The sequence below is a fragment of the Nycticebus coucang genome, chromosome 17 (genome assembly GCF_027406575.1).
Source record: "Nycticebus coucang isolate mNycCou1 chromosome 17, mNycCou1.pri, whole genome shotgun sequence".
Taxonomy (NCBI): domain Eukaryota; kingdom Metazoa; phylum Chordata; class Mammalia; order Primates; family Lorisidae; genus Nycticebus; species Nycticebus coucang.
Window position 1 is genome coordinate 37,756,736 of NC_069796.1, and position 26,614 is coordinate 37,783,349.

The following is a 26,614-nucleotide window of genomic DNA, read 5'->3' on the forward strand; positions in this document are numbered from 1 at the left end:
AGGCCAGAGGATTCAGGGATGGGGAGAAAGAAGTATATATACTCTATGACCCGGTGCCGACCACATTCCCATAAGAAAGAAAAAATAAAAGCCCACCCTACTCCTACATGGGTGCTTCCTGGTGACAGGAAGGCTTTGTCAGACCTCATCAGAGATCCTTCCTATTTGCAATAAGACAACTTACCAGGTTTTGATGACTGAGGCAGAAGGTGAAGCAGGAGGCCATCAGCAGGCCAAGCAGCAGGCCCAGAGGAGCCATAATTAGGGACCTGAGGAGCAGCACAGGAAACAGAAGGTCAATGGAAAGCTGGTGCCTAGTGCTTCCCTTTCAGTGTGACTCCCCCAACATCACTTCTTTACTGATGCCAGACATTTACTGCAGAGAAGTGTCACAAATCTTCTACCACTTCTAGATAAAATTCCCATAACAGGTCCAGCCACCCAAGTAGAGAAATGGCCTGGCTGGAACTGTGTAGTTACTTGGTCCTTTCCTTCTTCATTAATAATTTGTTACCAGGTTGCAGAGGGTGGTATTGGTTTATGGAGGGTGCTATTGGCTTATGGCAGGGAGAAAGACTAATCAACTGGTTGGCATGTAAACATACATAGGCCCAAATTCACTTAAGCCTTTGTACTTAAACCATACCCATTATCATACCTGAAGACAGATGGTATCAAAATCTCTTAAGCCAGCAAAATTCAATATTCCTAAGCCACAAAGCCTTTCATATCACCTTTCAAACATCCAAACAAACCAAAGTGAAGGCTCTATAGCTGTTAAAATTAAAAGGACAAAAACATGGAAGAACATCCCATGTTCACAGATTAGAGACTTAGTGCTGTCAATATGACAGTACTACCCAATGTAACATACAGAATCAAAGCAACCACTATCAAAATCTCAATGGTGTTTTTGTTTTTCCAGAAATGAAGAAATACATTCTAAAATTCATATAGAATTTCAAGGAACCGAAAATAGCCAAAACAATCTTGGAAAAGAAGAAAGTCAAAAGATTTATACTTCATGGTTTCAAAACTTGCTATGATGCCACAGCACTCTCCCCAGGGCAATAGCTTGAGACTCTGTCTCAAAAAAAAAAAACAAACAGGGCAGTGCCTGTGGCTCAGCAGGTAGGGCGCCGGTCCCATATGCCGGAGGTGGCGGGTTCAAACCCAGCCCCGGCCAAATTAAAAAAAAAAAAAAACAAAAAGAAAAAAAGAACTTAACTATACTACAAAGCTACAGTAATCAAAAGTGTGATACTGGCATAAAGACAAACATAAATCAATGGAATAGAATTGAAAGCCCAGAAATAATCACATTTATATTCAATTAAGTTTTGAAAAGGGTGCCAAGACCATTCAATGGGGAAAGGAAGATCTCTTCAACAAATGGTACTGGGACAACTGGATATCCATATGCAAAAGAATGAAATTTGCGGGCAGCACCTGTGGCTCAGTGGGTAGGGCGTCGGCCCCATATACCGAGAGTGGCAGGTTCAAACCCAGCCCCAGCCAAACTGCAACAAAAAAATAGCCAGGCATTGTGACAGGTACCTATAGTCCCAGCTACTCAGGAGGCTGAGGCAAGAGAATTGCCTAAGCCCAAGAGCTGGAGGTTGCTGTGAGCTGTGATGCCACAGCACTCTATGAAGGGCAACACAGTGAGATTCTGTCTCTAAAAAAAAAAAAAATTAAATTTGACTCTTTCTGGCTCACACCATGTATAAACATTGACTCCAAATTTATTTAAGACCTAAATTTAAGAGCTAAATGCATAACATTCTTTTTTTTTTTTTTTTTTTGTAGAGACAGAGTCTCACTGTACCGCCCTCGGGTAGAGTGCCGTGGCGTCACACGGCTCACAGCAACCTCTAACTCTTGGGCTCACACGATTCTCTTGCCTCAGCCTCCCAAGCAGCTGGGACTACAGGCGCCCGCCACAACGCCTGGCTATTTTTTTGTTGCAGTTTGGCCGGGGCTGGGTTTGAACCCGCCACCCTCAGCATATGGGGCCGGCACCCTACTCACTGAGCCACAGGCGCCGCCCATGCATAACATTCTTAAAGAAAACATAGGTGTAATCTTAGTGACCTTTGGATTTGGCAGTGGTTTCTTTCTTTTTTTTTTTTTTTTTTGAGACAGAGTCTCACTATGTCACCTTTGGTAGAGTGCCATGGCATAACAGCTCACAGCAACCTCTAATTCTTGGGCTTAAGGAATTCTCTTGGCTCAGCCTCCCAAGTAGCTGGGACTACAGGCACCCGCCACAACACCTGGCTGTTTTTTTGGTTGTAGTTGTCATTGTTCTTTAGCAGGCCCAGGTCGGGCTCAAACCTGCCAGCCTCGGTATACGTGGCGGGCACCCTACTCACTGAGCTATGGGCACTAAGCCAGGCAGTTGTTTCTTAATTTAAATATGACACCAAAAGCAAAGACAATAAAAGAAAAATAAATTGGACTTCATCAAAATTCTAAAAATTTTAGGCCTCAAAGAACATTATCAAGAGAGTGAGGGCAGGGTGTAGTGGCTCACACCTGTAATCCTAGCACTCTGGGAGGCAGAGGCAGATGGATCGCTTGAGCTCAAGAGTTATAGACCAGCCTGAACAAGAATGAGACTCCCGTCTCTACTAAAAATAAAAAAACTAGCCAGGTGTTGTGGTGGGCACCTGTAGTACCAGCTACTCAGGAGGCTAAAGCAAGAGGATTGCTCAAACCCAGGAGTTTGAAGTTGCTGTGAGTTATACGCATGGCACTCTATCTAGGATGACAGAGTAAGATTGTCTTAAAAAAAATAAAAAAAGTGAAAGGACAGAATGGGAGAAAATATTTCCAAATCACACATCTGATAAAGGTTTAATATCTACAATTCATCAAAAATTCCTAAATCCCAACAATAAAAATAGAAACAAATTTAAAAATAGGCAAAGGACAAATGAATAGACCTTATCCAAAGAAGATATACAAATGGGCAATACGGACATGAAATGATTCTCAACATCATTAATCATTAGGAAAATTCAAATAAAAAGACAATGACAGCTGGGCACAGTGGCTCACCCCTATAATCCTAGCACATGGGAAGCTGAGGTGGGTGGACTGCTTGAGCTTACAGGTTCGAGACCAGCCTGAGCCAGAGCGAGATCTTGTCTCTAAAAAATAGCCAGGGCATGTGGCAGGCACCTTTAGTCCCAGCTACTTGGGAGGCTGAGGCAAGAGAATAGCTTGAGCCCAAGGGTTAAGCTCTGAGCTAATACACCTGGGCACTCACTCTACCCTCACTCTACCAAGGGTGACAAAGTGAGACTTCCTCTCAAAAACAAAACAAAACCCAGGAGGCTGAGGCAAGAGAATCGCCTAAGCCCAAGAGCTGGAGGTTGCTGTGAGCTGTGACACTAAGGCAACAGCACTCTACCGAGGGCGACAAAATGACTGTCTCTAAAAACAAAACGACAACATACCACTTCACACCTAGTACAATGACTATAATCATTTTTTTAAAGTAAAACAAGTGTTGGTGAAGATGTGTGTTAACTCATACTTTGTTGGTAGGAATATAAAATAGTGTAGCTACCCTGGAATAGTTTGGCTCCTCAAAAGGGTGAATATAGAATTATAGTATTTCTCAGCAATTCTACTTCTAGGCATACACCACAAAAAATTGAAAACAGGATCTCAAACATATCTAGGCCGGGTGCAGCACTCTGAGAGGCCAAGGTGGGTGGATTGCTTAAGCTCAGGAATAAAAGACCAGCCAGAGCAAGAGTGAGACCCATCTCCAATAAATAAAAAAATTAGCCAGGCATGGTGGTGTTTACCTGTAGTAACTCAAGAGTTTGAGGTTACTGTGAGCTATGATGATGCATATCACTCTACCATGGGGACAGAGTGAAACTCTGTATCATAGGAAAAAAAAAAAAAAAACAGGCTCCGCACCCATCACTCAGTCGTTAGGGCACCGGAGCCAGGCACATGCACTGGGGCTGGTGGGTTTAAACCTGGCCAGGGCCAGCTAAACAACAATGACAACAAGCAAAAAATAGCCAAGCACTGTGGCGGGCACCTGTAGTCCTGGCTACTTGGGAGGCTGAGGCAAGAGAATGGCTTAAGCCCAAGAGTTTGAGGTTGCTGTGAGCTGTTACGCCACAGCACTCTACCAAGGGTGATATAGTAAGACTCTATCTCAAAAAAAAAAAAAGAAAGAAAAGAAAACAGATACATGTACATCAATGTCCACTGAAGCATTATTCACAATACCAAAAAAGTGGAAACAACCCAAATCTGTTCATCAACAGATTTTAAAAATTGGTATATATATATGCAATGGGATAGTATTCAGTCATAAAAGGAACGAAATACTAATTCATGCTTAACATGGATAAGCCTTGAAAAATTATGCTAGGCAAAATAAACTAGACACAAAAGGCCATATGCTATATGATTCCACTTATATGAAATATCTAGAATAGGCAAATTCATAGAAACAGAAAGTAAAAAAGAGGTTACCAGAGGCTAGGGGAAAGAGGGAATGGGAAGTTATTGCTTAATAGGTAATGAGTTTCTATTTGGAGTAGTGAAAGTTTTTTAATCAGCAAACTAGAGTAGAAGTCAATAAAAAAAGAAGCCATCACTTGTGCCCAGGCTACAGTAAGCTATGATCACACCACTGCACTCCAGCATAGGAAACGGAGTAAGACCATGTTTCTAAAAAATAAAAGAAAGAAAGAAGGAAGGAAGAAAAGGAGAGAGGGAGGGATGGAGGGAAATGCATCTAAATTACCAGATAATCTAGAGAAGAAAGGCAGGTCAAGCTCCTGCCTGTAATCCTAGCACTCTGGGAGGCCAAGGCAAGTGATCACCTGACCTCAGGAATTCAAGACTAGCCTGAGCAAGAGCAAGACTCCGGCTCTACTAAAAATAAAAAAACTAGCCAGGTGTGGTGGCCTGTAGTCCCAACTACTCAGAAAGCTGAGGAAGGAAAATTGCTGGAGCCCAGGAATTTGAGGTTGCTGTAAGCTATGATGCCACAGCACTCTACCTAGGGTGACAGAGAGAGACTTTGTCTCAAAAATAAATAAATAAATAAATAAAATACATACAGATTTAAAAAAAAAAAAAAAAAGAGAGGCAGAAAGAAAAATAAAATGTAACAAGCAAAAATCAGAACAAAAACCTTAGAAAAATTCAGAATGCATCAGGATTAGCCCAAACCCTTATCAAAGGTTTTCATGTTTATCTCATAGCCCCAATGCACCTCATTAGTCAGTTTACTCAATAGAAGCTTAAGTGAATTAATTACAGGGGAGCATCTCTGAAGAGTGGTGTTTACCTTTTCTCTCTCCTACTTTTGCCACAGTCCTCCCTGCTCCACCTCAAAAAACCTGTCCATGGCATGACTGCAGAGCCCCAAGGCCTGCCTGAATTTGCCCCTTTGAACTTACTACCCTTCTGCCCAGCCCACACCTTCTCTGGGGCAGACAAAAACTTTCCCTAAGGACATCTGCAGCCATGAAAGAAAACAGCCCTGCTGGACCAGCACTGTGCTAAAAAAGCACAGCCAAATGGAAAAGCAAAGGCTCAGGCACTAAAAATAGCTGCTATACTCACCCAGCAGCAAAAGCCTTTGCTTTTCTGCCAGCTTCCCCTCCTCTTTTTTTGTCGACAAAATGGAACGGCTGCGTGCCATGAGAGTCCCAGCAGTCTCAGCAACCTGGCTCTTGGGGGCACCAATCACACTGAAATATAGGGAGTGAGGTCACAGCACTGTACTCGGCTCTGGACAGGTGCCTGCTCATGCCTGAGTGCAAACTGGAGAGGGGCCAAGCTAGGTGAAGACAAACAAGGGGCAGAGGTTGCCATGTCAGGAAAGAGAAGGCTACAGAAACCCAGGGAGATGAGTCTTAAGAGGGCACAACCTCAGAGCTTCCTATAACGCCATATGTCATTATTAACCCTGCTGTCTTGTCTGGAAGTGGGGAAGTAAACAAATTTATTTTGAGGGAGAATTGAGGAACTCACAGCAGTTATCAGGACAACATACAATAAGAGAAACAAAGATTAACCCCAGGCCACAGATTTCCCTCCCCTCACATGAGCGTGTTTATGTGTATATGCATGTACACAGTTACACACTCCCTTCTTACAGCCAGGGATAAACACCAACACTGCTGCTGGGGAAAAAGATGAGAAGGAAAAGATAAATGAGTAAGTAGTAGTCAAGGGCAAAGAAGACAAATGAGCGGGAGGCAGAGGCCCAGAAGGGACTGAGGAAGAAGAGGTCAGGGTAGCTGATGCACAAATAGCAGCATCTCCACCTCCTGAAGTGGGAAGGGGAGTGGAGGGCGAGAGAAATGGCAGCTCCCACAGGACTCCCAGCCACCTCCATCTCCTAAACACACACTGTCAGAAGCATTTTCTTCCCATACTAAGGATGAAAGATTGATTCGTAAGTGGATTCTTCATCTTCCCTCAAAAATTCCACATGGACTATACACCTGACCTCCAAATATTTTTCCACAAAATAGGGAGAGAAATAGAGAGGAGAGAGAGGAAAGAGGAAACAGGGAAGAGAGGGGGGACAGAACAGAGAGAAGTGGGGAGGTGCTGGGGGAAATGGGAGGACTGAGGGAAGACCTAGATGAGGTAGGTGAGGTAAGGCTGGGAGAAAGGTGTGTGACAGCTTCCCAGACTTCACAGGGGCATTTAGAGAGCAACCGCAAACTCTGCAGCATGCAGAGACAAGTAAGGAGTGTCCTCTGTCCTTTTAGGGCCCAGCCTGGCCAGCCACATCACCTGGTCTTGGTCTTTACTCAACAAGTGACTTCACTTCATCACAGTCCTCACTCAACAAGTGGGAGGCATGAACAAGCAGGCATACTTTGCCCTGGGCTTTTTGGTGAAGTGAGAAAGGAAGGGAAGGGGGAAAGGGGAAATAGCACGAAGCTCTATGCTCTGCCAGGATGGTCCACCATCACAACTAGGGACATAGCCAGCAACAGCAGAAGCAGCCAAAAACATCCCTCAGTCCCTGACATAAGTAAAGCCAAAGTCATGGCGCCCCACTGAGGCGCAGTTTTGCACACTTGGCCTGAGAACAGTGCCCTCCCCAAACCACCCCCACCCACAAACCCTGAGTTTGTCTAATCACAGGACCCTAGAAAACAAAAGTTCTCATCATTCTTGGCTCTCAAGGGAGGACAGAACTACATCTTTGCATTTATGGCCCTCCTCCAACTTAAAATACCATCACTTAGTCTAGGAAAGGGAAAACTATTTCAATGTTCCACCAATGACTCTTTAAGTATTCTTGGGCTTTGGAACAAAAGATATAACAAGATACTTGAGATGCCCATTTTTCTATCAAAACTGGTCATTTGTAGGCTGTACCTCTACTTAAATGGAGAATGGATGCTCCAAGCAATCTGTATTGCTAGCTTACTGCAGCCTAGAGCAGATGCTTGGGGTGCAGGTGAGAGGCCAGGCCCCACATCCCTCAATGCCTCATGTGTGCTCGATTCATACACAGCTACAGGAGGGAACTGGGCTTTGGGTAAACAAGATATCTTTCCATCTTTCTTTCTTCTCTCCCAAAAAGAAAATAAAAGAATGAGGATGGCAAGAAGCTAACGAAGGAAGTGGCAGTGGGACTGTCGGGTCTCTGGCAGCTTCTCACATGGCTATCAGGCTCCACTGACAGTAGCCACTCTCAAGTCTCAGGGAAGGAAATGCACATGGGGGAACTGAAAAAAGTCTTCAGTGTCCTAGGCAAGCAGAGCCACCTCAGCAAACTGGCTTGGAGCTTTGGCATTACATCTCATAAAATGCTCATATTCATAACCTACAGTGTATGTCCATGCTTTTGTTTTCCCAGATCTTCTGGGAAAAGTGAAAGGGCAAGAATTCCTATTTACATTTTATAAGGATGATACTGAAACAAAGAAACAAAAACGTTGGGTAGAAAGTATACTACATGGATTTAGAGCCAAAGAGATCTAAGGCCAATTATTGGCTCTGCCAATTCATAGCTATGAAATCTTAGACACAACTTCGGTATGCCTCAGTTTCTTCACCTGTAAAATGGGCATTATAATAATTCCTACTTTATTTTTTTCACTTAATTTTTCTTAAATCATACACTTATGGGGTACAATGTGATGATTTGATATACAATGTGGAATGCTTAAATCAAACTAATTAACATAGCCATCATCTTACTTTCTTATTTTTGTGGTAAGACATTTATAATATACTCTTAGCTGTTTTGAAATGTACCCTTGCATTGTGTACATTAGGTGAGATCACACTAAATACCCTCCCCTCCCCTCTCCTCTCCCTTCACTCCCCTCTTTCTTTCTGGACTATCTTTGTGTTTTATCATTTGTATGGATATGTAAGTGTTTATATATTGGTTTCATAATAGTACTGAGTACAGTAGATGCTTTTTTTCCCCATTCTTGAGATACTATATGAAGAAGAGTATGTTCCAGCTCCATACAGGTAAACATAAAAGATGTAAAGTCTCCCTCTTTTATTGCTGCATAGTATTCCCTGGTGTGTGTGTGTGTGTGTGTGTGTGTGTGTGTGTGTATATATATCTCATAATTTGTTTATCCATTCATGGGTTGACAGGCATTTAGGCTGCTTCCACAACTTGGCTATTGTGAATTGGGCTGCAATAAATATTCTGGTGCAAATGTCTTTGTTCTGGGTAGATACCTAGTAATGATATTGCAGGATCAACAGTAGGTCAAGGTTTAGTTCCTTGAGAATTCTCCATAGTTCCTACTTTAAATAATGTACAAAGGATTAAATAAAGCAATGAATGGCAAATGCCTGGTATAGTACCTGGCACCTAGTTAATACTCCGTAAAGGGAATAGGAATAATACTGTTGCCCCTGGACTCACAGCCAGTCAGGGCCAGGCCAGGCATCCTGAAACCACTCTCCAGAGTTCTTGAGGCTCCTGCAAGATCCACACATGCTCTAGATGACCAATGCCTCACACTAGGACCAAAGCCTTTTGTTGGGTAGCTATTCCCAGAAAGTGAAGGAAATAGATGTTAAAGGAGGACCCCATGGCATAGTCCCAAGACAGACCCAGCCCACTCAGCATTTTTCCCAGTATACTGTCATCCAGAGATCCAGGCCATCAACATGCAGAACTGCCAGCTGCAGGAACAGCTGTAAGACAATCCCCTGCTTTACGAGCTGAAGGTTAGAGGATGAGCTCTGCCACAGACACACATTCATTACTATTAATATTTATGGGCTGCACAAACTTATATACACACAGTCACTCACCTCTACACAAACAGAAGCATGCCACCTAATTTAAACACAAATAAGAAGCTAAAGAAACAATGCAAAAAGGACACTGAAATGACAGCCCTGACAAGGGAAAACAATGTGCAAGGGCTTAAGAAAAGAAATGGAATTTTAAAGAATAATTTGAAGGACGAGAAACAAGTTTGGTATAGTCAAGCAAACAAGATTTCCCCCTCCTAAGATACAAACTAAACAGAAAGTCATTAGGTAGGCAGCAATTAAATGGAAGAGCCTTTGAACAAGCAAAAGAAATGTGGCTTCTACCTATAGTCCAGCACCTAACTGACTAGGAGGCTGGAGTTGGGACATCCCTGAGCCACTGTCATTTGTACAATAGGGACAGTATCTGCCCCCAGTATTGAAGGGATTCCTAGGACCAAGCAAACAGGGACTGGTCTTAACAAACCCAAGACACCCAAGAAGGACAGTAATTAGATGAGGCTATTAGAGAATAGAAGGTTCATAAAAGAACCCATGCCTCTGCCTAACTACAGGACTACAAAACCAAAGTCCAATCTTGCACCCTACAAGGGAGAGCCCAAGGGAAGCCTTGCCAGTGGCAGTACAAGGACAGGTGCTGCCCCTGCCAGAAAGCACACAGAGCCAACAAGAGCTCTACAATTCCAGCTAGGACTAGAGCCCAGGAAAGAAGGCAGTATGGAATGGGATGAAATGAGGACAGTGAAGAGGAATTCCTAGCTTTTTCTCTTACTCCAAGAGGCAGAAGAACATGACCTCCATACCATCAGGAAAAAGACAATTCTACAAGAAGATAGCTAGACAAGTTAGCAAAAAACTGCAACTCAGAAGCAAATGATAGTGGCTCCATATAAAAGAAATCAAGTGATAAGAGAAGTGATTGAATAAAGGGCGCCTAGCCTGGCCCTCTCCAGGCCTCTCCTACTTGGCCACAAATTTCAAAGAATGTGATGAATGTTAGAAGGGATTTTATAGCTCAATTTATATTTTTACTGCTAGAGACCCAGAAGACACAAGAAGCACTCAATACCTACATAAAGAATTATCAGAGTTCAATGCCATTAGGCATGGAGCTTGTCAATGGATGCAGGAAGGTGCTGGCAACTTCATACCTGCTAAAGACAAAGAAGCAAAGAGAGGTAGGACAGGGCAAGAGTCATCAGCACAGAAGTGATAAAAGAAGCAAGAACAGAGTCACGGTGTTATGGAAAAAGCTTAGAAAGAAAAGGACAGCAAGCCAAGCATACTCTTAAAACTCACAACTGCAGGTTAAGCAAAGAAAAAGAGCAAGTAAGGAAACCAGAGGAGCAGCAACAAGATTAGTGGAGAATTACACATGTTGAGAGGGCAGAAATTTATGAGAAAGTCATGTTGTAGGCAACAATGCCCAGAGTTCAGTCAGAATGAGGAAAAGAAAATCTACTAGACTTGAATTTGCCGGGTGTGGTGGCACACCTGGAATCCCAGCTACTTGGGAGTTTGAAGCAGGAGGATTGCTTGGGCCCAGGAATTCGAGGCTATAGTGAGCTATAATCACACCATTGCACTCTAGTCTGCATGACAGAGTGAGACCTTGTCTCAAAGAAAAAGAAAAAAATCCATTGGATTTGACAGTGAGGCAGTCAGAGTGCCCTTCAAAAGAGGGTCCACACGTGAGGAAATAGAGGCACAAGGGTAGGCCACTTTGTTTCTGTACTGTTTTATTTTGATAGGCCACTTAGAAAGGCGGAATAGGTTCACTAAAGTGTGGAGATTTGGGGCTGCTTCTCTAAATGTGATTTTTTCAACATTTCACTAGAATATTAATGAAACAAATAAAAAATTCACTTCAGTGGTACTATAGAGGGATTCTCCAATGCCATCCAATAGGTTCCTATGATAGTATAGAGCCACTCCACAACACTTATATCCTTAGGAGAGGGACACAGTCACATCAGCAAAGACAGGGGACAGGAAGACAAATTCTCCAAGAAGAAACTTCCACAAACACAATTCTACTTTTTCTGAGCTCTCAGCCATGACTCAGACTACTCAAGTAGCTTTATTCCTGATACTATGTGGAACTATAATAATAATTGTAGCAGTTGGTATGGAGGAGAGAAATACTCCAGTAACACCTCTTCAAATATATTATCTGGGCATCCCAGATGAAAATAAATTCTGTCAAATAATAATTACAGTCAGGGCGGCGCCTGTGGCTCAGTGGAGTAGGGCACTGGCCCCACATACTGGAGGTGGTGGGTTCAAATCCAGCTCCGGCCAAAAACTGCAAATAATAATAATAATTACAGCCAACATTTATAGACTACTTTCTATGTTCCAAGCAAAGTATAAAGTTCATTTACTCTTCATAACAACCTTCTGAAGTGGTTCTAATGTGCTGCTCATTTTACCCATGAGAGAACTGAAATTCAGAGAAGTTAAGTAACTTGCCAGAGTTCATGCAGCCAGAGAGCAGTAGAGTCCGGATTCAAAGCCAGTTTGGCCCCAGAAGCCATGCTCTTTCCATAGACCATGCTATCTCTCCAGTGGTCTATGAACTCAGCCACAAAAACTGGATTAAGGCTCGGTGTCCATAGCTCAGTGGCTAGGATGCCAGCCACATACACTGGGGCTGGCAGGTTCAAACCCAGCCCAGGCCTGCCAAACAAAAATGACAACTATAACAGCGACAACAAAAAATAGCCGGGTGTTGTGGTAGGCACCTGTAGTCCCAGCTACTTGGGATGTTGAGGCAAGAGAATCACTTAAGCCCAAGAGTTTAAGGTTTCTGTGAGCTTTGATGCCATAGCACTCTACCAAGGCAACATAGTGAGACTCTGTTTCAAAAAAAAAAAAAAAAAACAAAAACGATTCATCATTTTATTTGTTCCACAACAATATAAATAAAAAGGCACATTCTGTGTCAGGAGAGAAATTTTTAAATGAGCCTACTGGGGCCCTCTTGTGGAGAAACCAATCTCTACCATGTTCAAGTTTCTGCACATCAAATACACACACACACACCCTTTAATTACTATATGTCCTTGGTACATCCCAGCCTACAGCAGAGGCACAAACATTCAGAAGAAAGCCTTTAACTCAAATTGTAGCCAGGTCACTGGTTCCCTTTGTGGCTTGACCTCTTACCCTCATCTATCATTCAAGCTTCCCAGCTGCTACAAGAAGTAAAAGCAACCCTGTTCCACCTCACAGAGCCCAGCAACAGGCACTTCTACACATAACACACACGTGTGCGCACACACATGCACACACACCTGTCTAGCAAAAACTTAGCAGAAGGGAGAGGAAATCTTTATTGAGTAAAAGCTGCCAAAGATCTAAGCTCATTTGCAATAAAACAGAATTATTTCTATGTGGACAAAGATAGAGCCCAGAAAGGTGGATCAAGCATACTTGGTTTGATCAAGCATACCAGCAAGTGAGCAGGTGAATTAGAGATCTAGCCACTGTACTTTCCATCACTCTTAGCAGGGTATGGAGAAAGGGACCCACTCCTCACACTTGCTCCTTGGCCCTGCCTAAGGCCCTGAGAGTAACGAGCCTGTGTCTTATAATAACAACCAAGGCTACCAGAAGCTTCCCTCTTTTCCTTCTCTATAATAGTGTAAAAGAAAAAAATGTGGGCTCTGGATTTTAACCCAGGTCTCCCCTTGCTAGCTTTATAACTTTGACCTAAATGCTTAACAGCTACAGGTTTCAATTACTTCATCTATAAAGGAGCTTGGTAGTAACTATTTTGTAGTATGGTTATCAGTATTAAATGAGATATTATAGAGCCTACCGCACAATGCCTGACACAAAGTGAGGGTTCATAAAGCCTGTAGCTTTCACTGTTACTAAATTCTGAGCAAAGAACAGGATAAGCAAAGGCAATGAGGGCTTCACTCCCATACAGAACTGGCTTCTGTTCTGACAACCAAGCCCCTCCTTAGAGATCATCTTCCCTACACCAAAAGTCTGCCCACACACCTGGACTACACTCTGGGTGGTTACAGACACATTTCCATTGAAATCTTCAATGGCTCTGCATAAGTTCCAGCTAACCAAGAGCAGATATTTCAGAGCCCAGCTTCCTGGTGACTCAGGTCTGTCTCCAAATTCCTGCTGCTGCCCTCCTACCTCTAAGGGGGAGTCATGAAGGGCAGGAGCAGCCAGAACAAATGCAACAGACCTAGACTGCTGGGACTTATCCCAGACAGTGGCAGCTGACATCCAGGGAGTGAGAGCCCCAGACCTTCCTTCCTCCCTCCTCTTTTAAAATAATAACTAGACCTGATAGTACAGATGATGGGCTTTCTCTACAGCCTGCTCCTAAAAAACACCAGAGACTTTCACACACTCATCAATACGTCATATTCCAGGGATAAGGGAGATCAGAGTGCACCTTTCCTTTCCCCTGCAGTCTCTACGCTTCTAGAAAACATCAGGGCCTCTGAGTGGGAATAAAATAGGGAGAAAGGCATGATTTCTAGTCCGTAGCTCTAAACAAACTATCTGAAAATCAGTAAGCATATAAACCTTTTTTGTGCCATTTTAGATTATAAGCATTCAGCATTCACACTCCAGAAACAAGTACCACACAAAGATATTTTAGCATTAACCTCGGTTCCCCAAGAACACTGGCACCATACTACGGCATAGAACATACAAAAAATATCAATGACCTCAAGTGGTTGATATCCTATTCATAATTAGTGGATAACGTGTTTCTACATCTTAGTCTTAGAATAATTATTAAAAAGAAAGCCCCCTTAAGGAATATGCCATGAGAAAATGAATACTATTCTGGGCAACTTGAAACACAAATTACAACTCTATAATGATGAAATAGGCAAAAATTAGGATGCTCCTTAAACTAATTGAGGAACCCCAAGAAAACAGCATTTTTATTTACAGAAACACTTAGTGGTAATATGAGGATGGGTCACCAAACATGGAACTCATTACTACCATGTTGGTATTGACTATGTCTTCCAGGTAAGTCAGCAACTGAAACATTTTTATTTTTAACATGCCTGAGAGCCCAAGACTATTTATAATATCAGATCCTTAAAAACTTGAAAGGAAGATGAATTTTAAAGTGTACACATTTACATACGTGGGCAGAAACACAAAAATCAGATGCCTCTCAACACAGCCTAGGGAGCCATAACTCACGGCTTTCACAATCCCACCTAACGCCCAGAGAAAACTCAGGCGCCTTCTCCAAGAGATGGTGGGAGGCTGGGTAGGTAGCCAAGAAACAAAGAAACCTAAACTCAGCACTTGGCAAGACAATTAAGGAACAGAGGACTTTAAATGCATTGTTTCTGACTCTAAATATGTCTACATTTATTACCAATTTGGGATCAGAAACTACATTTAGTTGTACCATGACCACAGGCTAAAAATATTAAGCAGCGTATTGCCTAGGAAACAGCGGTCCTCCCTGCTGCAGAAGCCCCATGTTAGAGCTGCCATGGTCACAGGGCTCCCCATCCTGGGCTTTGCTGAGAGCCTAGTTATGAGCAGAATTGCCACTATACTGCCAAAACCTCCCTTCTATTTTAGAAGGCAGCAACAGGAATCAGAAGTAGGAACTGCACAAGCCACAACCTCCTCATTCTCTCTAGGGCTATCTTAAGTGGTCAGTAAAGTTCTTCTATTCTGCGGACCGATAACAACTAAAATCCATCTGACTGAAAGCTCCACAGAGTAGGGATAACTGTCTGCTTAACCCATTGCTGTCCTCATTGCTCAGTACTGTTTTTGGTAGTCAAAAAAATATCTGTTGATTGAATAAAATCAATAATCTAAAAAAAGTCATCTATAATAGTATAATGGAAAACAATGTCATTAAATAAAAATACAGACTGTGGTGATATATGAAAGTATGTAAAATATTATTGAGTGGAAGAAGCAGGGCATAATAGTACATATATATGATTACAAATTTTAAAAAGTTTGTGTGTGTGGCTTGGCACCCGTAGCACAGTGGTTACAGCACTGGCCACATGCACCGAGGGTAGTGGGGTTCAAACCCAGCCTGGGCCTGCTAAACAACAATGACAACTGCAACAACAACAACAACAACAAAAAGACAGTCACGTGTTGTGGCAGGCACCTGTAGTCCCAGCTACTTGGGAGGCTGAGGCAAGAGAACTGCTTAAGCCCAAGAGTTTGAGGTTGCTGTGAGCTGTGACTCCATGGCACTGTACCAAGAGTGACATAGTGAAACTCTGTCTCAAAAAAAAAAAGTATGTGTGGCCACATCTAATAATCTGATATAAACTTAGAATTGTGGAAGGCTGTGCTTAATAGAATCTTTCATCCTAAAATGTTAGATATATGAGAAAGCATTTAAAATAATATTGTTTTCAACACAGAACTTACTCCCGTGTGAGCTACCTTATTCAGCTCTCTTGGATAGCTCAGAGTCCTTAGTCTTCTTCAGCAAGCCTGGGATCAGGCTATCCATCTATCAGTCCAAGAAAACAGAGAACACATGGCAAAAGCTGTAGACTTAAGTCCAATTTATCAACTTGACCCTATTTAACCCAGTTTCTAGTCTCCATCATCAGTAGGACCAGCTCTCTAGACAGGCGGCCAAGATGGAGACCAAAAAAGCATGGGAAAGATCACCTGGCCAGCTTCAAGACCAGAGCTCCAAATAGATAATCCCAGACCAGAAAGCCCAGGGCATACCAGCCAGCAAGGTGCCTATTAAAAAGGATAGCAGTATATCAGTCATTTTCAAACTCTTCCAAAAAACTAAAAAGAAGGGAAAACTTCCTAATTCATTCTATGAGGTCAGTATTACCCTGAAACCAAAACAAGACAAAGATACAACAAGAAAACTACAGACCAGGGCGGTACCTGTAGCTCAATGAGTAGGGCACTGGCCCTATATACCGATGGTGGGGAGTTCGAACATGGCCCTGGCCAAACTGCAACAAAAAAAATAGCCGGGCGTTGTGGCGGGCACCTGTAGTCCCAGCTACTCGGGAGGCTGAGCCAAGAGAAGCGCTTAAGCCCAAGAGCTGGAGGTTGCTGTGAGCTGTAATGCCACAGCACTCTACTGAGGGCAAAAAAGTGAGACTATCTCGCTAAAAAAAAACTACAGACCAAAATCCTTTATGAATATGTATGTGAAAAATCCTGAACAAAATACTTGTAAACTAAATTCAACATTTACTAAGAAGACTCTACAACATAACCAAGTGGTATTTATCCCAGGAACACAAGAGTGGCTGAACATGTAACAAATAATCAGTGCAATACACCACATTAATAAAACAAAGTAAAAAAACATGATCATCTCAATTGATACAGAAAAAGCATTTGACAAAATCCAATATCCTTTCATAATAAAATCACTCAATAAACCAAGAATACACGATAATATCCTCATTATAATAAACGATATATATGAAAAAAAACCACAGCTAACATCATGTTCAATAGTGAAAGACTGAAAGATTTTCCACTAAGATCAAAAACAATGGGGGAAAAAACCCTATTCAAAATGGTAGGAAAACTGGATAAACACATGTAAAAGACTGAAATTGGACCCAAATCTTTTACCAATTACAAAAATTGACTCAAGATGGATAAAAGATTTAAATCCAAGACATGACACAATGAAAATCCTAGAAGAAAGTGTGGGAACAACCCTTGAGGATGTCGGCCTGGGGAAAATTTTTATGAAGAAGACTTCAGTGGCAATCACAACAACAACAACAACAAAATAAACAAATGGGACTTAATTAAACTGAAAAGCTTTTGCATAGCTAAGGACACAAGAATTTAAGCAAATAGACAACTTTCAGAATGGGAAAAGATATTTGCATGTTACGAATCTAACAAAGGCTTGAAAACTAGGATCTATAGAGAACTCAAATTAATTAACAAAAAAAAAGCAAACAATCCCATCCATCACTGAGCTAGAGACATGAACAGAACTTTCTCTGAGGAAGACAGGAATGGCTAACAAACATAAGAAAAAATGCTCATCATCTCTCATCATCAGAGAAATGCAAATCAAAACCACCCTGAAAGTGGACAAAAGACATGAACAGAAGCTTTTCAAAAGAAGATAGACTAATGGCCAATAAACATATGAAAAAATACTCAGTGTCTCTAATTGTCAGGGAAATGCAAAACAAAACTGTAATGAGGTATCACCTAACTCCAGGGAGAATGGCTTTCCTCAAAAAAAAAAAAAAAAACCACACCCTGAGATATCACCTAACCCCAATGAGAATAGCCCACATCATAAAGTCCCAGAGTTGCAGATGCTGGCATGGGTGTGGAAAGAGAGGAACACTTTTACACTGTTGGTGGGACTGTAAACTAATATTGCCTCTTTGGAAAGAAGTATGGAGAATCCTCAAAGAACCCAAATTAGACCTCCCATTTGACCCCACAATCCCTAGGTATCTATCTACTAGGTATCTATCTAGAAGGAAAAAAAAATCATCTTATCATAAAGACATTTGCACTAGAATATTTATCACAGCTCAATTTACAATTGCCAAGATATGGAAGTAACCTAAATGCCCATCAACTCAGGAATGGATTAACAAGCTGTGGTATATGTATACCATGGAGTACTCTTCAGCTGTAAGAAAAAATGGTGACTTTACAACTTTTGAATTAACCTAGATGGAGTTCAAGCGCATACTTCTTTTTTTTTTTGAGACAGAGCCTCAAGCTGTCGCCCTGGATAGAGTGCTATGGCATCACATAGCTGTAGTCCCAGCTCACAGCTCACAGCAAACTCCAACTCCTGGGCTCAAGCAAGTCTCCTGTCTCTGCCTCCCAAGTAGCTGGGACTAGAGACGCCTGCCACAAGGCCTGGCTATTTTTGGTTGGAGCTGTCATTGTTGTTTGGCTGGCCCTGGCTGGATTTGAACCGGCCAGCTCAGGTGTATGTGGCTGGCCCCTTAGCCGCTTGAGCCACAGGCGCTGAGCCGAAGTGCATACTTCTTAGTAAAGTATCACAAGAAGGGAAAAGCAACTATCCAATGTACTCAATTTTATCATGAAGCCAGTAGATCTAATCTAACACATAGGAGAAAAACGTAATTCTATTCAAGTTGAAGAGAAGGGGAATGAGGGAGAAAGAAGAGGAGGAATGAGAGAAAGGGTAGAGGAGGGGGAATTTGTGTGCTTCCACTTAAAGGGCATAAGGTAGAGGTGTATGGCACACCTTTTGAGTGCAGGACACTACTATAAGAGGGACTGTACCTAACAAATTCAAAAATTGTGACCTGGTCATTTGTACCCTCACAATAACCTGAAATTTAAAAGAATCTAAATCTAAATCAAAAACAAGATAAATATGCCTGCTTTCACTTCCTGTATTTGATATAATACTGAAAGTTCTAGCCAGAGCAATTTGGCAAGAAAAAAATAAAAAGCATCCATATTGGAATCTGCCTTTATTTGCATATGACATGATCTTATATGTACAAAACCTTTTTTAAAATCTATCAAAAAAAATCTGTTAGAGGTAATAAATTCATCAAAGTTGCAGGATATAAAATCAACACTAAAAAATCAGTTGTATTTCTATACATAACAATCCAAAAAGGAAATAAAGAGAGCAATTCTATTTAAAATAGCACCAAAAAGAATAAAATATTTAAGAATAAATTTAACCAAGGAGGCAAAAGACTTGTACACTGAAAACTATAAAACACTGCTAAAGAAATAAGAGAAGATCTTAATAAAACGGAAGGACATTTTGGGTTAATAGATGGAAAGATTTAACATTGCCAAAATGACGATTCTACCCAAAGCAATATTCACATTCAATGCAACGTTTATCAAAATTCCAGCTCTATCTTTCACAGAAATGGAAAAAAATCCATCCTAAAATTCATATGGAGTTTCAAGAAACCCTAAAAATCCAAACCAATCTTGAAGAACAAAACTACAGGGAGGGGGAAGAGGGCAAAGTTGGAGAATTCACAAGGCCTACTTCAAAACTTAACACAAAGCTAGAATAATTACAAGTCTGGTATTGGCATAAGGACAAACATATAGACCAATGGAATGGAATAGAATTGAGAGACCAGAATTAGCCTCATACATCTATAATCAATTGATTTTGACAAGGGTGCCACTGACTACAAAGGGATCAAAGATCTAACTTTAAAAGCTATAACTATAAAATTCCTAGAAGAAAACATATGAGCAAAACCTTTATGACCTTGAATTTGACAATGGTTTCTTAAGTATGACACCAAAATCACAGATGATAAAAGAAAAATAGATAAATTGGACTTTCATAAAATTAAAACTTGTACAGCAAAGGACACTATAGAGAATGAAAAGACAAACCACAGGATGGGAGAAAATATTTACAAATCACACATCTGATAAGGATTTAATATCCAGAATATAGAAACAACTACAACTCAACAAGAACAACAACAAAAAACAACCCAATTGAAAAGTGGGCAATGGACTTGAATACAGATTTCTCCAATGACATACAAATGGCAAGTGCAGGAAAAGATGCTCTACATCACTAATCACTAGAGAAATGCAAATCAAAACCACTTTACCCAATAGGTATGACTATAATTTTTATTATTTATTTGTTTTGGGGGGACAGAGTCTCACTCTGTCACCCTGGGTAGAGTGCCATGGCATCATCATAGCTCACAGGAACCTCTAACTCTTGGGCTCCAGTGATCTTCTTTTCCTCAGCCTCTACACTAATACCTGGCTAATTTTTCTTTTTTTCTTTTTTCTTTTTTTAGTAGAGACAGGTGGGGGATGGTATCTCACTCTTGCTCAGGCTGGTCTTGAACTCCTGAGCTCAAGCAATCTACTCACCTAAGTCTCCCAGAGTGCCAGAATTACAGTTGTGGGCCACTGCACCCTGACAGCTATAAGTTTTAAAGAAAAGAAAAATAACAAGTGTTGGTGAGTATGCAAAGAAATTGAAACCCTGGCCGGGCGTGGTGGCTTACACTTGTAATCCCAGTGCTCTGGGAGGCCAAGGCAGGTGGATTGCCTGAGCTCAGAGGTTCGAGACCATCCTGAGCCAGAGTGAGCCAGAGAGAGATCCCCACCTCTACCAAAAAAAAGCCGTTATGGCAGGCACCTGTAGTCCCAACTACTTGGGAGGCTAAGGGCAAGAGAATCACTAAAGGAAGAAAAGAAAAAAAAATTTTTTAAAAAACTTAAAACTAAGATGAGTGAAAGCCAGTTGAATGCAAAATTCAAAAAAAAAAAAATAACAAAAGAAATTGAAAGCCTCATACATTGCTGGTGGGAATATAAAATGGTGCAGCTGCTATAGAAAGTTTGGTGGTTCTTAAAAAAGCTAAACATAAGAATACCATATGACCCAGAAATTCTACTCCTAGATAGATAGCCAACAGATAAAACAACTCAAATAGATGCATGCATGTGAATGTTCATAGCAGCACTATTCAAACATCCATCAACAGATGAACGGGTTTTTATACATACAATGGAATATTATTCACCATAATAAGAACTGAAGTGCTGATACACGCTATAATGTGAACAAACCCCAAAAACATTACCTTAAATGAAACAAGCTAGACGCAAAAAGGATAAATATTGCATAATTCCATTTATATGAAATATCCAGAATGGGCAAATTCATAGGGACAAGAAGTAGATTAGCGCAGGAGTGTCTAATTTTGGGGCTTCTATGGGCCACATTTGAAAAAGTTATCTTGGGCCACACACTAAATACACAGAAATTCTTTTTTTTTTTAATACACAAACAGTAACGAAAGCTGATGAGTAAAAAAAAAAAAAAAAAACTGTGCATAATTTTTGTGATGTCTGTCACCAGAGATAAGCAAAAAGGTCCTCACATAATAATCCTAATTAAGCAGTCTTTTAAAATCATTGAGCAGGTCCCAAGTTGATAGTCACCAATATAGAAAATGTACCTATCTCAGTGATACAATGACTTGGGGTTTTTTCTCATATTTGTATTTACAGAAGTAAAAAAAAAAAAATAATGGACAACACAAAACACTAGTAGTAGGATATTTGACATTGTATTTGAGAAACTAATCCATCAATATCTGGTTACATGGAAGCAGCTGTAATTCTCAGTGAGTTCTCAAGGTGCTCATCAGATATTTTGGTTCTCATTTTACTCTTAATGTGCTTCATTCCTGAAAACAGTTGCTCCCAAATGTAGGTACTAACAAAAAGTGATGACATGAATAAGGCATGATTGTGAAGCAACAGATACTTGTCTCTGGAAAGATAGGACCTTTGGAAGTCCAGTAAAGAGACATGATCAAATTTTTCTTTAAGTTAAATGTCAGACTGCCGCTTCCTGTGTTCCATTTGAAAATTGACAGGTAACATACAGGGTGTCCATAAACTTCGTGTGCAATTTAAATACAGGGTATTTATTTTGACTAAAAATGGAGTCACAAATGCACCAAAATATTGATTATTCTCTTGGAAATCTTGAAATCTGTTTTCAAATTCCTGTAACAAATCGAAAAACAAGACTGCATATTTTTCCCTGTTCACAGGACTGTGTTTAGCCAAGGTATGGTAAGCATGAAATTGTTTGCCTTAATTTGAGCTTGCCATAATTTGTTTCATCTGGAGTACTGTTATGGTTTGAAACACTGCATTGCAAAATTAGTTTTCACTTTGAAGATGCATGTTAAAGTCATTTCTTTTTTTTTTTCTTTTTCTTTTGGAGACAGAGCCTCAGGGGTTGAGTGCTCGGGCCATCATAGCTCACAACCACCTCAAACACTTGGGCTCAAGTGATTCTCTTGCCTCAGGCTCGTAAGTAGCTGGAACTATAGGCACCTGCCATAAGGACTGGCTACCTTTTTTTTTTTTTTAAGAGACAAGGTTTCACTCTTGCTCAGGCTGGTCTTGAACTCCTGAGCTCAAGCAATCTGCCTGACTCGGCCTCCCAGAGTACTAGGATTACAGGTGTGAGCCACTACGCTTGGCCTCATGTTTAACTCATTTAAATTAGCAGTTGAATCCACTAAAAAAGCTAAATATGAAAGCCAGTTTTCATCAAGTTCTGGCACAAATTTGGTCTTTGATACCATAAACAACTTGATAACATGTTGCAAATCATAAGATCTTTTCAACATTTGACCTTGACTTAGCCATCTTATTTCCAAAAAGTCATCATAGTCACATCAATACTTTTAAGGAATTCCTGGAATTGGTGATGATTCAATTCTTTGGCCCTTATGAAATTCACAGTCTTTTTTTCTTTTGAGATAGTCTCACCCTGTTGCCCTGGGTAAAGTGCCATAGTGTCACAGCTCACTGAAACCTCAAATTCTTGGTCTTGAGCAATCCTCTTGCCTCAGCCTCCCACCACCACCACACCCAGCTAGTTTTTCTATTTTTAGCTCTTGCTCAGGCTGGTCTTGAACTCCTGAGTTCAAGCAATCTATCCACCTCAGCCTTCCCGTACCTGGCCATTCTTAAAGCTTTTGAGCATTTTATAATTTTTCTTTTTTTTTTTTTTGAGACAGAGTCTCAAGCTGTCACCTTGGGTAGAGTACCATGGCATCACAGCTCACAGCAACCTCAAACTCTCAGGCTTAAGCAATTCTCTTGCCTCAGCTTCCCAAGTAGCTGGGACTACAGGTATCCGCCACAACACCTGGCTATTGTTTTGTTGCAGTTGCCACTGTTGTTTTAGCTGGCCCAGGCTAGGTTCGAACCCTCCAGCCTCGGTACATGTGGCTGGCGCCCTATCCACTGAGCTACAGGCGCCGCCAATAAATTTTAATCAAGAAATTTATAAAATTTTCTTGATACCCTGTGCAACGATACCTCATCAAACATGAGTTTGGGGTGACAACTGCATCGTCTATTAATTTTACAAGTCCCTCTCTTTTACCTACCCTTGCCAGGGCACCATCAGTAACTATATCAGATATGTTAACAGTGGACAAAGAAAATCGCTTTAGTGTTATTTTTTATTGCTTCGAATAAATCTCGTGATTTAGTTGTGTCTTTTAATGGCACTAAAAAAGCCACTTCTTCATTGACATTGTATTTGTCATTAATACCTCTAATAAAAATGGCAAGTTGAACCCTACTTGTTACATCAGTGCTGTCATCCACTACCAAAGCATAAAATTGAAAATTAGCAGCTTTACTCTCTAAACTTCTTTCAATAGATTTTCCAGTTTCTTCAATTCATCTGGCTATAGTCTGGTGAGACAAACCGATTTTAGAAATATCCCCCTTTTATTTAAGGGCAAATTATATCTACCATGCTTTCCATACATTGCTTAATAAACTATCAGTAAATAATTTTGTTTTTTGCTATTAAATAAGCTACAACATAAGTAGCTGTTACAATGAAATCCATGAGTTTTAACTTAAAAAAAAAAATGTTGGCAAGGAGGCGATGTGGTAAGCTCTCACCCATATGGCACACCTCCTGGGTGAAGGGCATGACTGCAACTTGGGCTTTACCTAACAAATGCAAACAGTGTAACCTAATTGTATGTACCCCTATATTAATCTGAAATAAAAAGTAAAAATAAATAAAATGCTCTATTCTTGAAGTGAAAAAAAAATTTGTTAAGAAGACAGACTTTCTATCAGTTCTACTACTATTTTGTCTTTATGACACAATCCTTCACAAACGTTGAATATGACAGCATGTTTTTGTATATAATGCTTTCTCAAATTTTAGTCTTTGAAAACTTGCACAAATTCCCTACAAATCAAGCATAGTGCTTTACTATTTGCCTTGACAAAAAAGTAATCATCTATCCATTTTTCATTGAACAATCTTGCTTTATCTATAATTTTTCTTTTTGGAGGTTCTGTTTTCTTTTGAGACGTTAAAGAAGCCATGCTGGGATTTAAAAAATAATAATAGACAAGAAACCATATTTACTTTTATTATGAAAATTGACAGGAAAATAGAAAGCAAAGTTTGAGGTCTTCCGCATCCTGGCTGCCAATGCAGGGCAAGGCAGAGGACAATTATAAAGCATTGCAGGTGGTGCAGGAGGTGCTGCCAAGGTGTGAAAGTACCCCTAATAATCTAATAAGAAGCCTTACTTGAGTTCTAAATAACATTAAACACCTAACGTTGCAATGGTAGGTTGAAATATTATTGATATTCACTGCCTCACCAAGTCATCACAAGTACCTATAATGTCTGATGGTGTCAATTCAACTGTCTGTGCTTATAAAACACTGGAAGCCGCACACTGCCATAAAACTGAAGCGACGCATGTGTACAAATAGCAAGAACACAGGCGTGTTTATGTGACATTGTGACACAATGTTGTTGTCTACAAAGTTCACACTCAAGAACTACACAACCAAGTTCCACCAAAAAAATCTCATGTTTTATGTAAGTTTACGATTTTGTGTTGGGCCACATTCAGAGCCATCCTAAGGTCACATGCAGCCTTTGGGCTATAGCTTGGACACCTCTGGATTACCAGCAGTTGGTAAACAAGGAGCAGGTAATGCAAAGCTATTGCTTAATGGGTACAGAGTTTCTATTGGGATTGATGAAAAAGTTTTAGAAGTAGATAGCGGTGATGGTTGAACAACATTGTGAATGTAATTAATGACACTGAGTTATACACCTTCAATCTTTATCCTTATATATTTTATCACACTAAAAAATTAAAAAAGAAGATTGTTAATGAGTTGGAAATTGCTGAAACTAGATATCGGATACATGGCATCTTGTACTGCTCTTATAAAAATTTAAGAAACAAAAATTGTTTTCTGTTTTTTGGTAGATACTCTTTGTCAAGATAAAGAAGTCCTCCTCTTTTTCTAAATTGCTAAGATGTTTTATTATGAATGGGTATAAAATGTTATTAAGTGTGTTTTCTACATTTATTAAGATGACCATATAGTTTTACCTTTAACCTAATAATGTGAGCAAATTTTATGTATAAATTTTATGAAACCACTCCTGAATTCTTGGGGTAAGCTCAACTTGGTCAGATGATCACTTTATTTTCTGATGGATTTTATTTGCCTTATTTGGTTGGTCTTCCATGTGCTCCCACAATTCTTTGAATGGTTATCATAAAATCTACCAAACCATACTTTAAATATGAATTCCCTGAGGGCATGGATGCCTCCTTATCCCTAGCTAGTACAGGGTGTAACACTAGCTCTCCTTAAAACACAAGCAAGCACTCAACAAAAGTGTGGCTGATGAACAAATAAATGAATAAATGGGTGAGTGGCAAGATGAACATCTTAATCAAAATAGTGATGCTCTCCTTGGCAAGAGTACAAAGCAGCTCTATTTGGGCAGGGAGAATTCCCAAGGGGTTGCCAACCACTGCATGAAGGTATCTGCTCCATCTGTGGACAACTCAGTTTGTTTGCAGTTCTATAAACTGAACCCTATTCCTAGAATTCTCATCTCCCCACTTTCCTTCATTTTCTAATCAACAATATTCTACACGTCAGTGCCTGCCTTTACTCTGCAGGATACATTTCTCATATCATAACATACCTCAAAGCTTAGATCCTATGCTGGGATTGAAGGGGAATGTAGCATTTGTTTCAAACTTAAAAGTGTTCCTTCCAATCCCAGAGCTTATTCCCAACAATCAAAAGGGCCTCATCCCAACCCTGAATGGCAGAGCAAGAGACCTTCACATTAACAATTCACTGTCACAGCAGTACAGAGGAGAGCAATCAGCAAGGGAAACAGCTGAATTATTTCTGCATCTATAAATTATGTGTTCTCTCTTCCCCTCCTTCAAGTCGACATTCAACTGTGTCCCATTCCTCCATGCTGAACTTGGGTCTGTCAATTATCTATGTCAACTACAGTAACCAAACTTGAGTTCAAGACACAATATTAAAAAGTACAAATTAACTGATATTTAAATAACTGTGTTTAATGTCAACAAAATCACACTTTAACTTTAAACATCCACTAGTCTATTAGTTGCTTAATTAAATTCCTTAAGGTCCTTGGACACTGGCAAACAGCACACTGCCCCAGGGAGCTATTCCCAGGCTCTGGCCTTAGCAGGCTGTGGAAGGGGAAGAACCCATATCTCTGGGGAAGTGCCAGGAGAGCCCTGGTTTTTTTCTAGAGTCTCCTAATGAGGTGATTTCTCTTCACAGTTCTGCTAGTCTCCACAGGGCAGCAAGAACATGACAAATAAACACATTCTGAGCATGGAAATGTGCCAAACCAGACTCAGTTTATTTTTTAAAGTGCATTTTTTTTTTTAAAGCACACATAAACCCAAGAGAGTTATTTTTCCCATCTGCTATCTGTTCTTCTCAAGAGTGGTATATCACGAAACAGTCA

The 26,614-nt window shown here is 40.6% G+C and overlaps 1 protein-coding gene across 5 annotated transcripts in view; it reads right to left on the reverse strand.

The window, feature by feature from the left end:
* SIL1 (SIL1 nucleotide exchange factor) overlaps positions 1-26,614 on the reverse strand; it is a 279,722-nt gene that overhangs the window by 203,204 nt on the left and 49,904 nt on the right. For 4 of the 5 annotated variants that reach the window (XM_053566429.1, XM_053566425.1, XM_053566427.1 and 1 more), the window contains exon 2: positions 185-269. In XM_053566429.1, coding sequence (XP_053422404.1) covers positions 185-259 — 75 coding nt within the window. In that variant the 5' untranslated portion in view covers positions 260-269. Of the gene's footprint in view, positions 1-184; positions 270-5,610; positions 5,706-26,614 lie in introns of those variants that run through there. The other variant, XM_053566426.1, reaches the window with a different exon arrangement.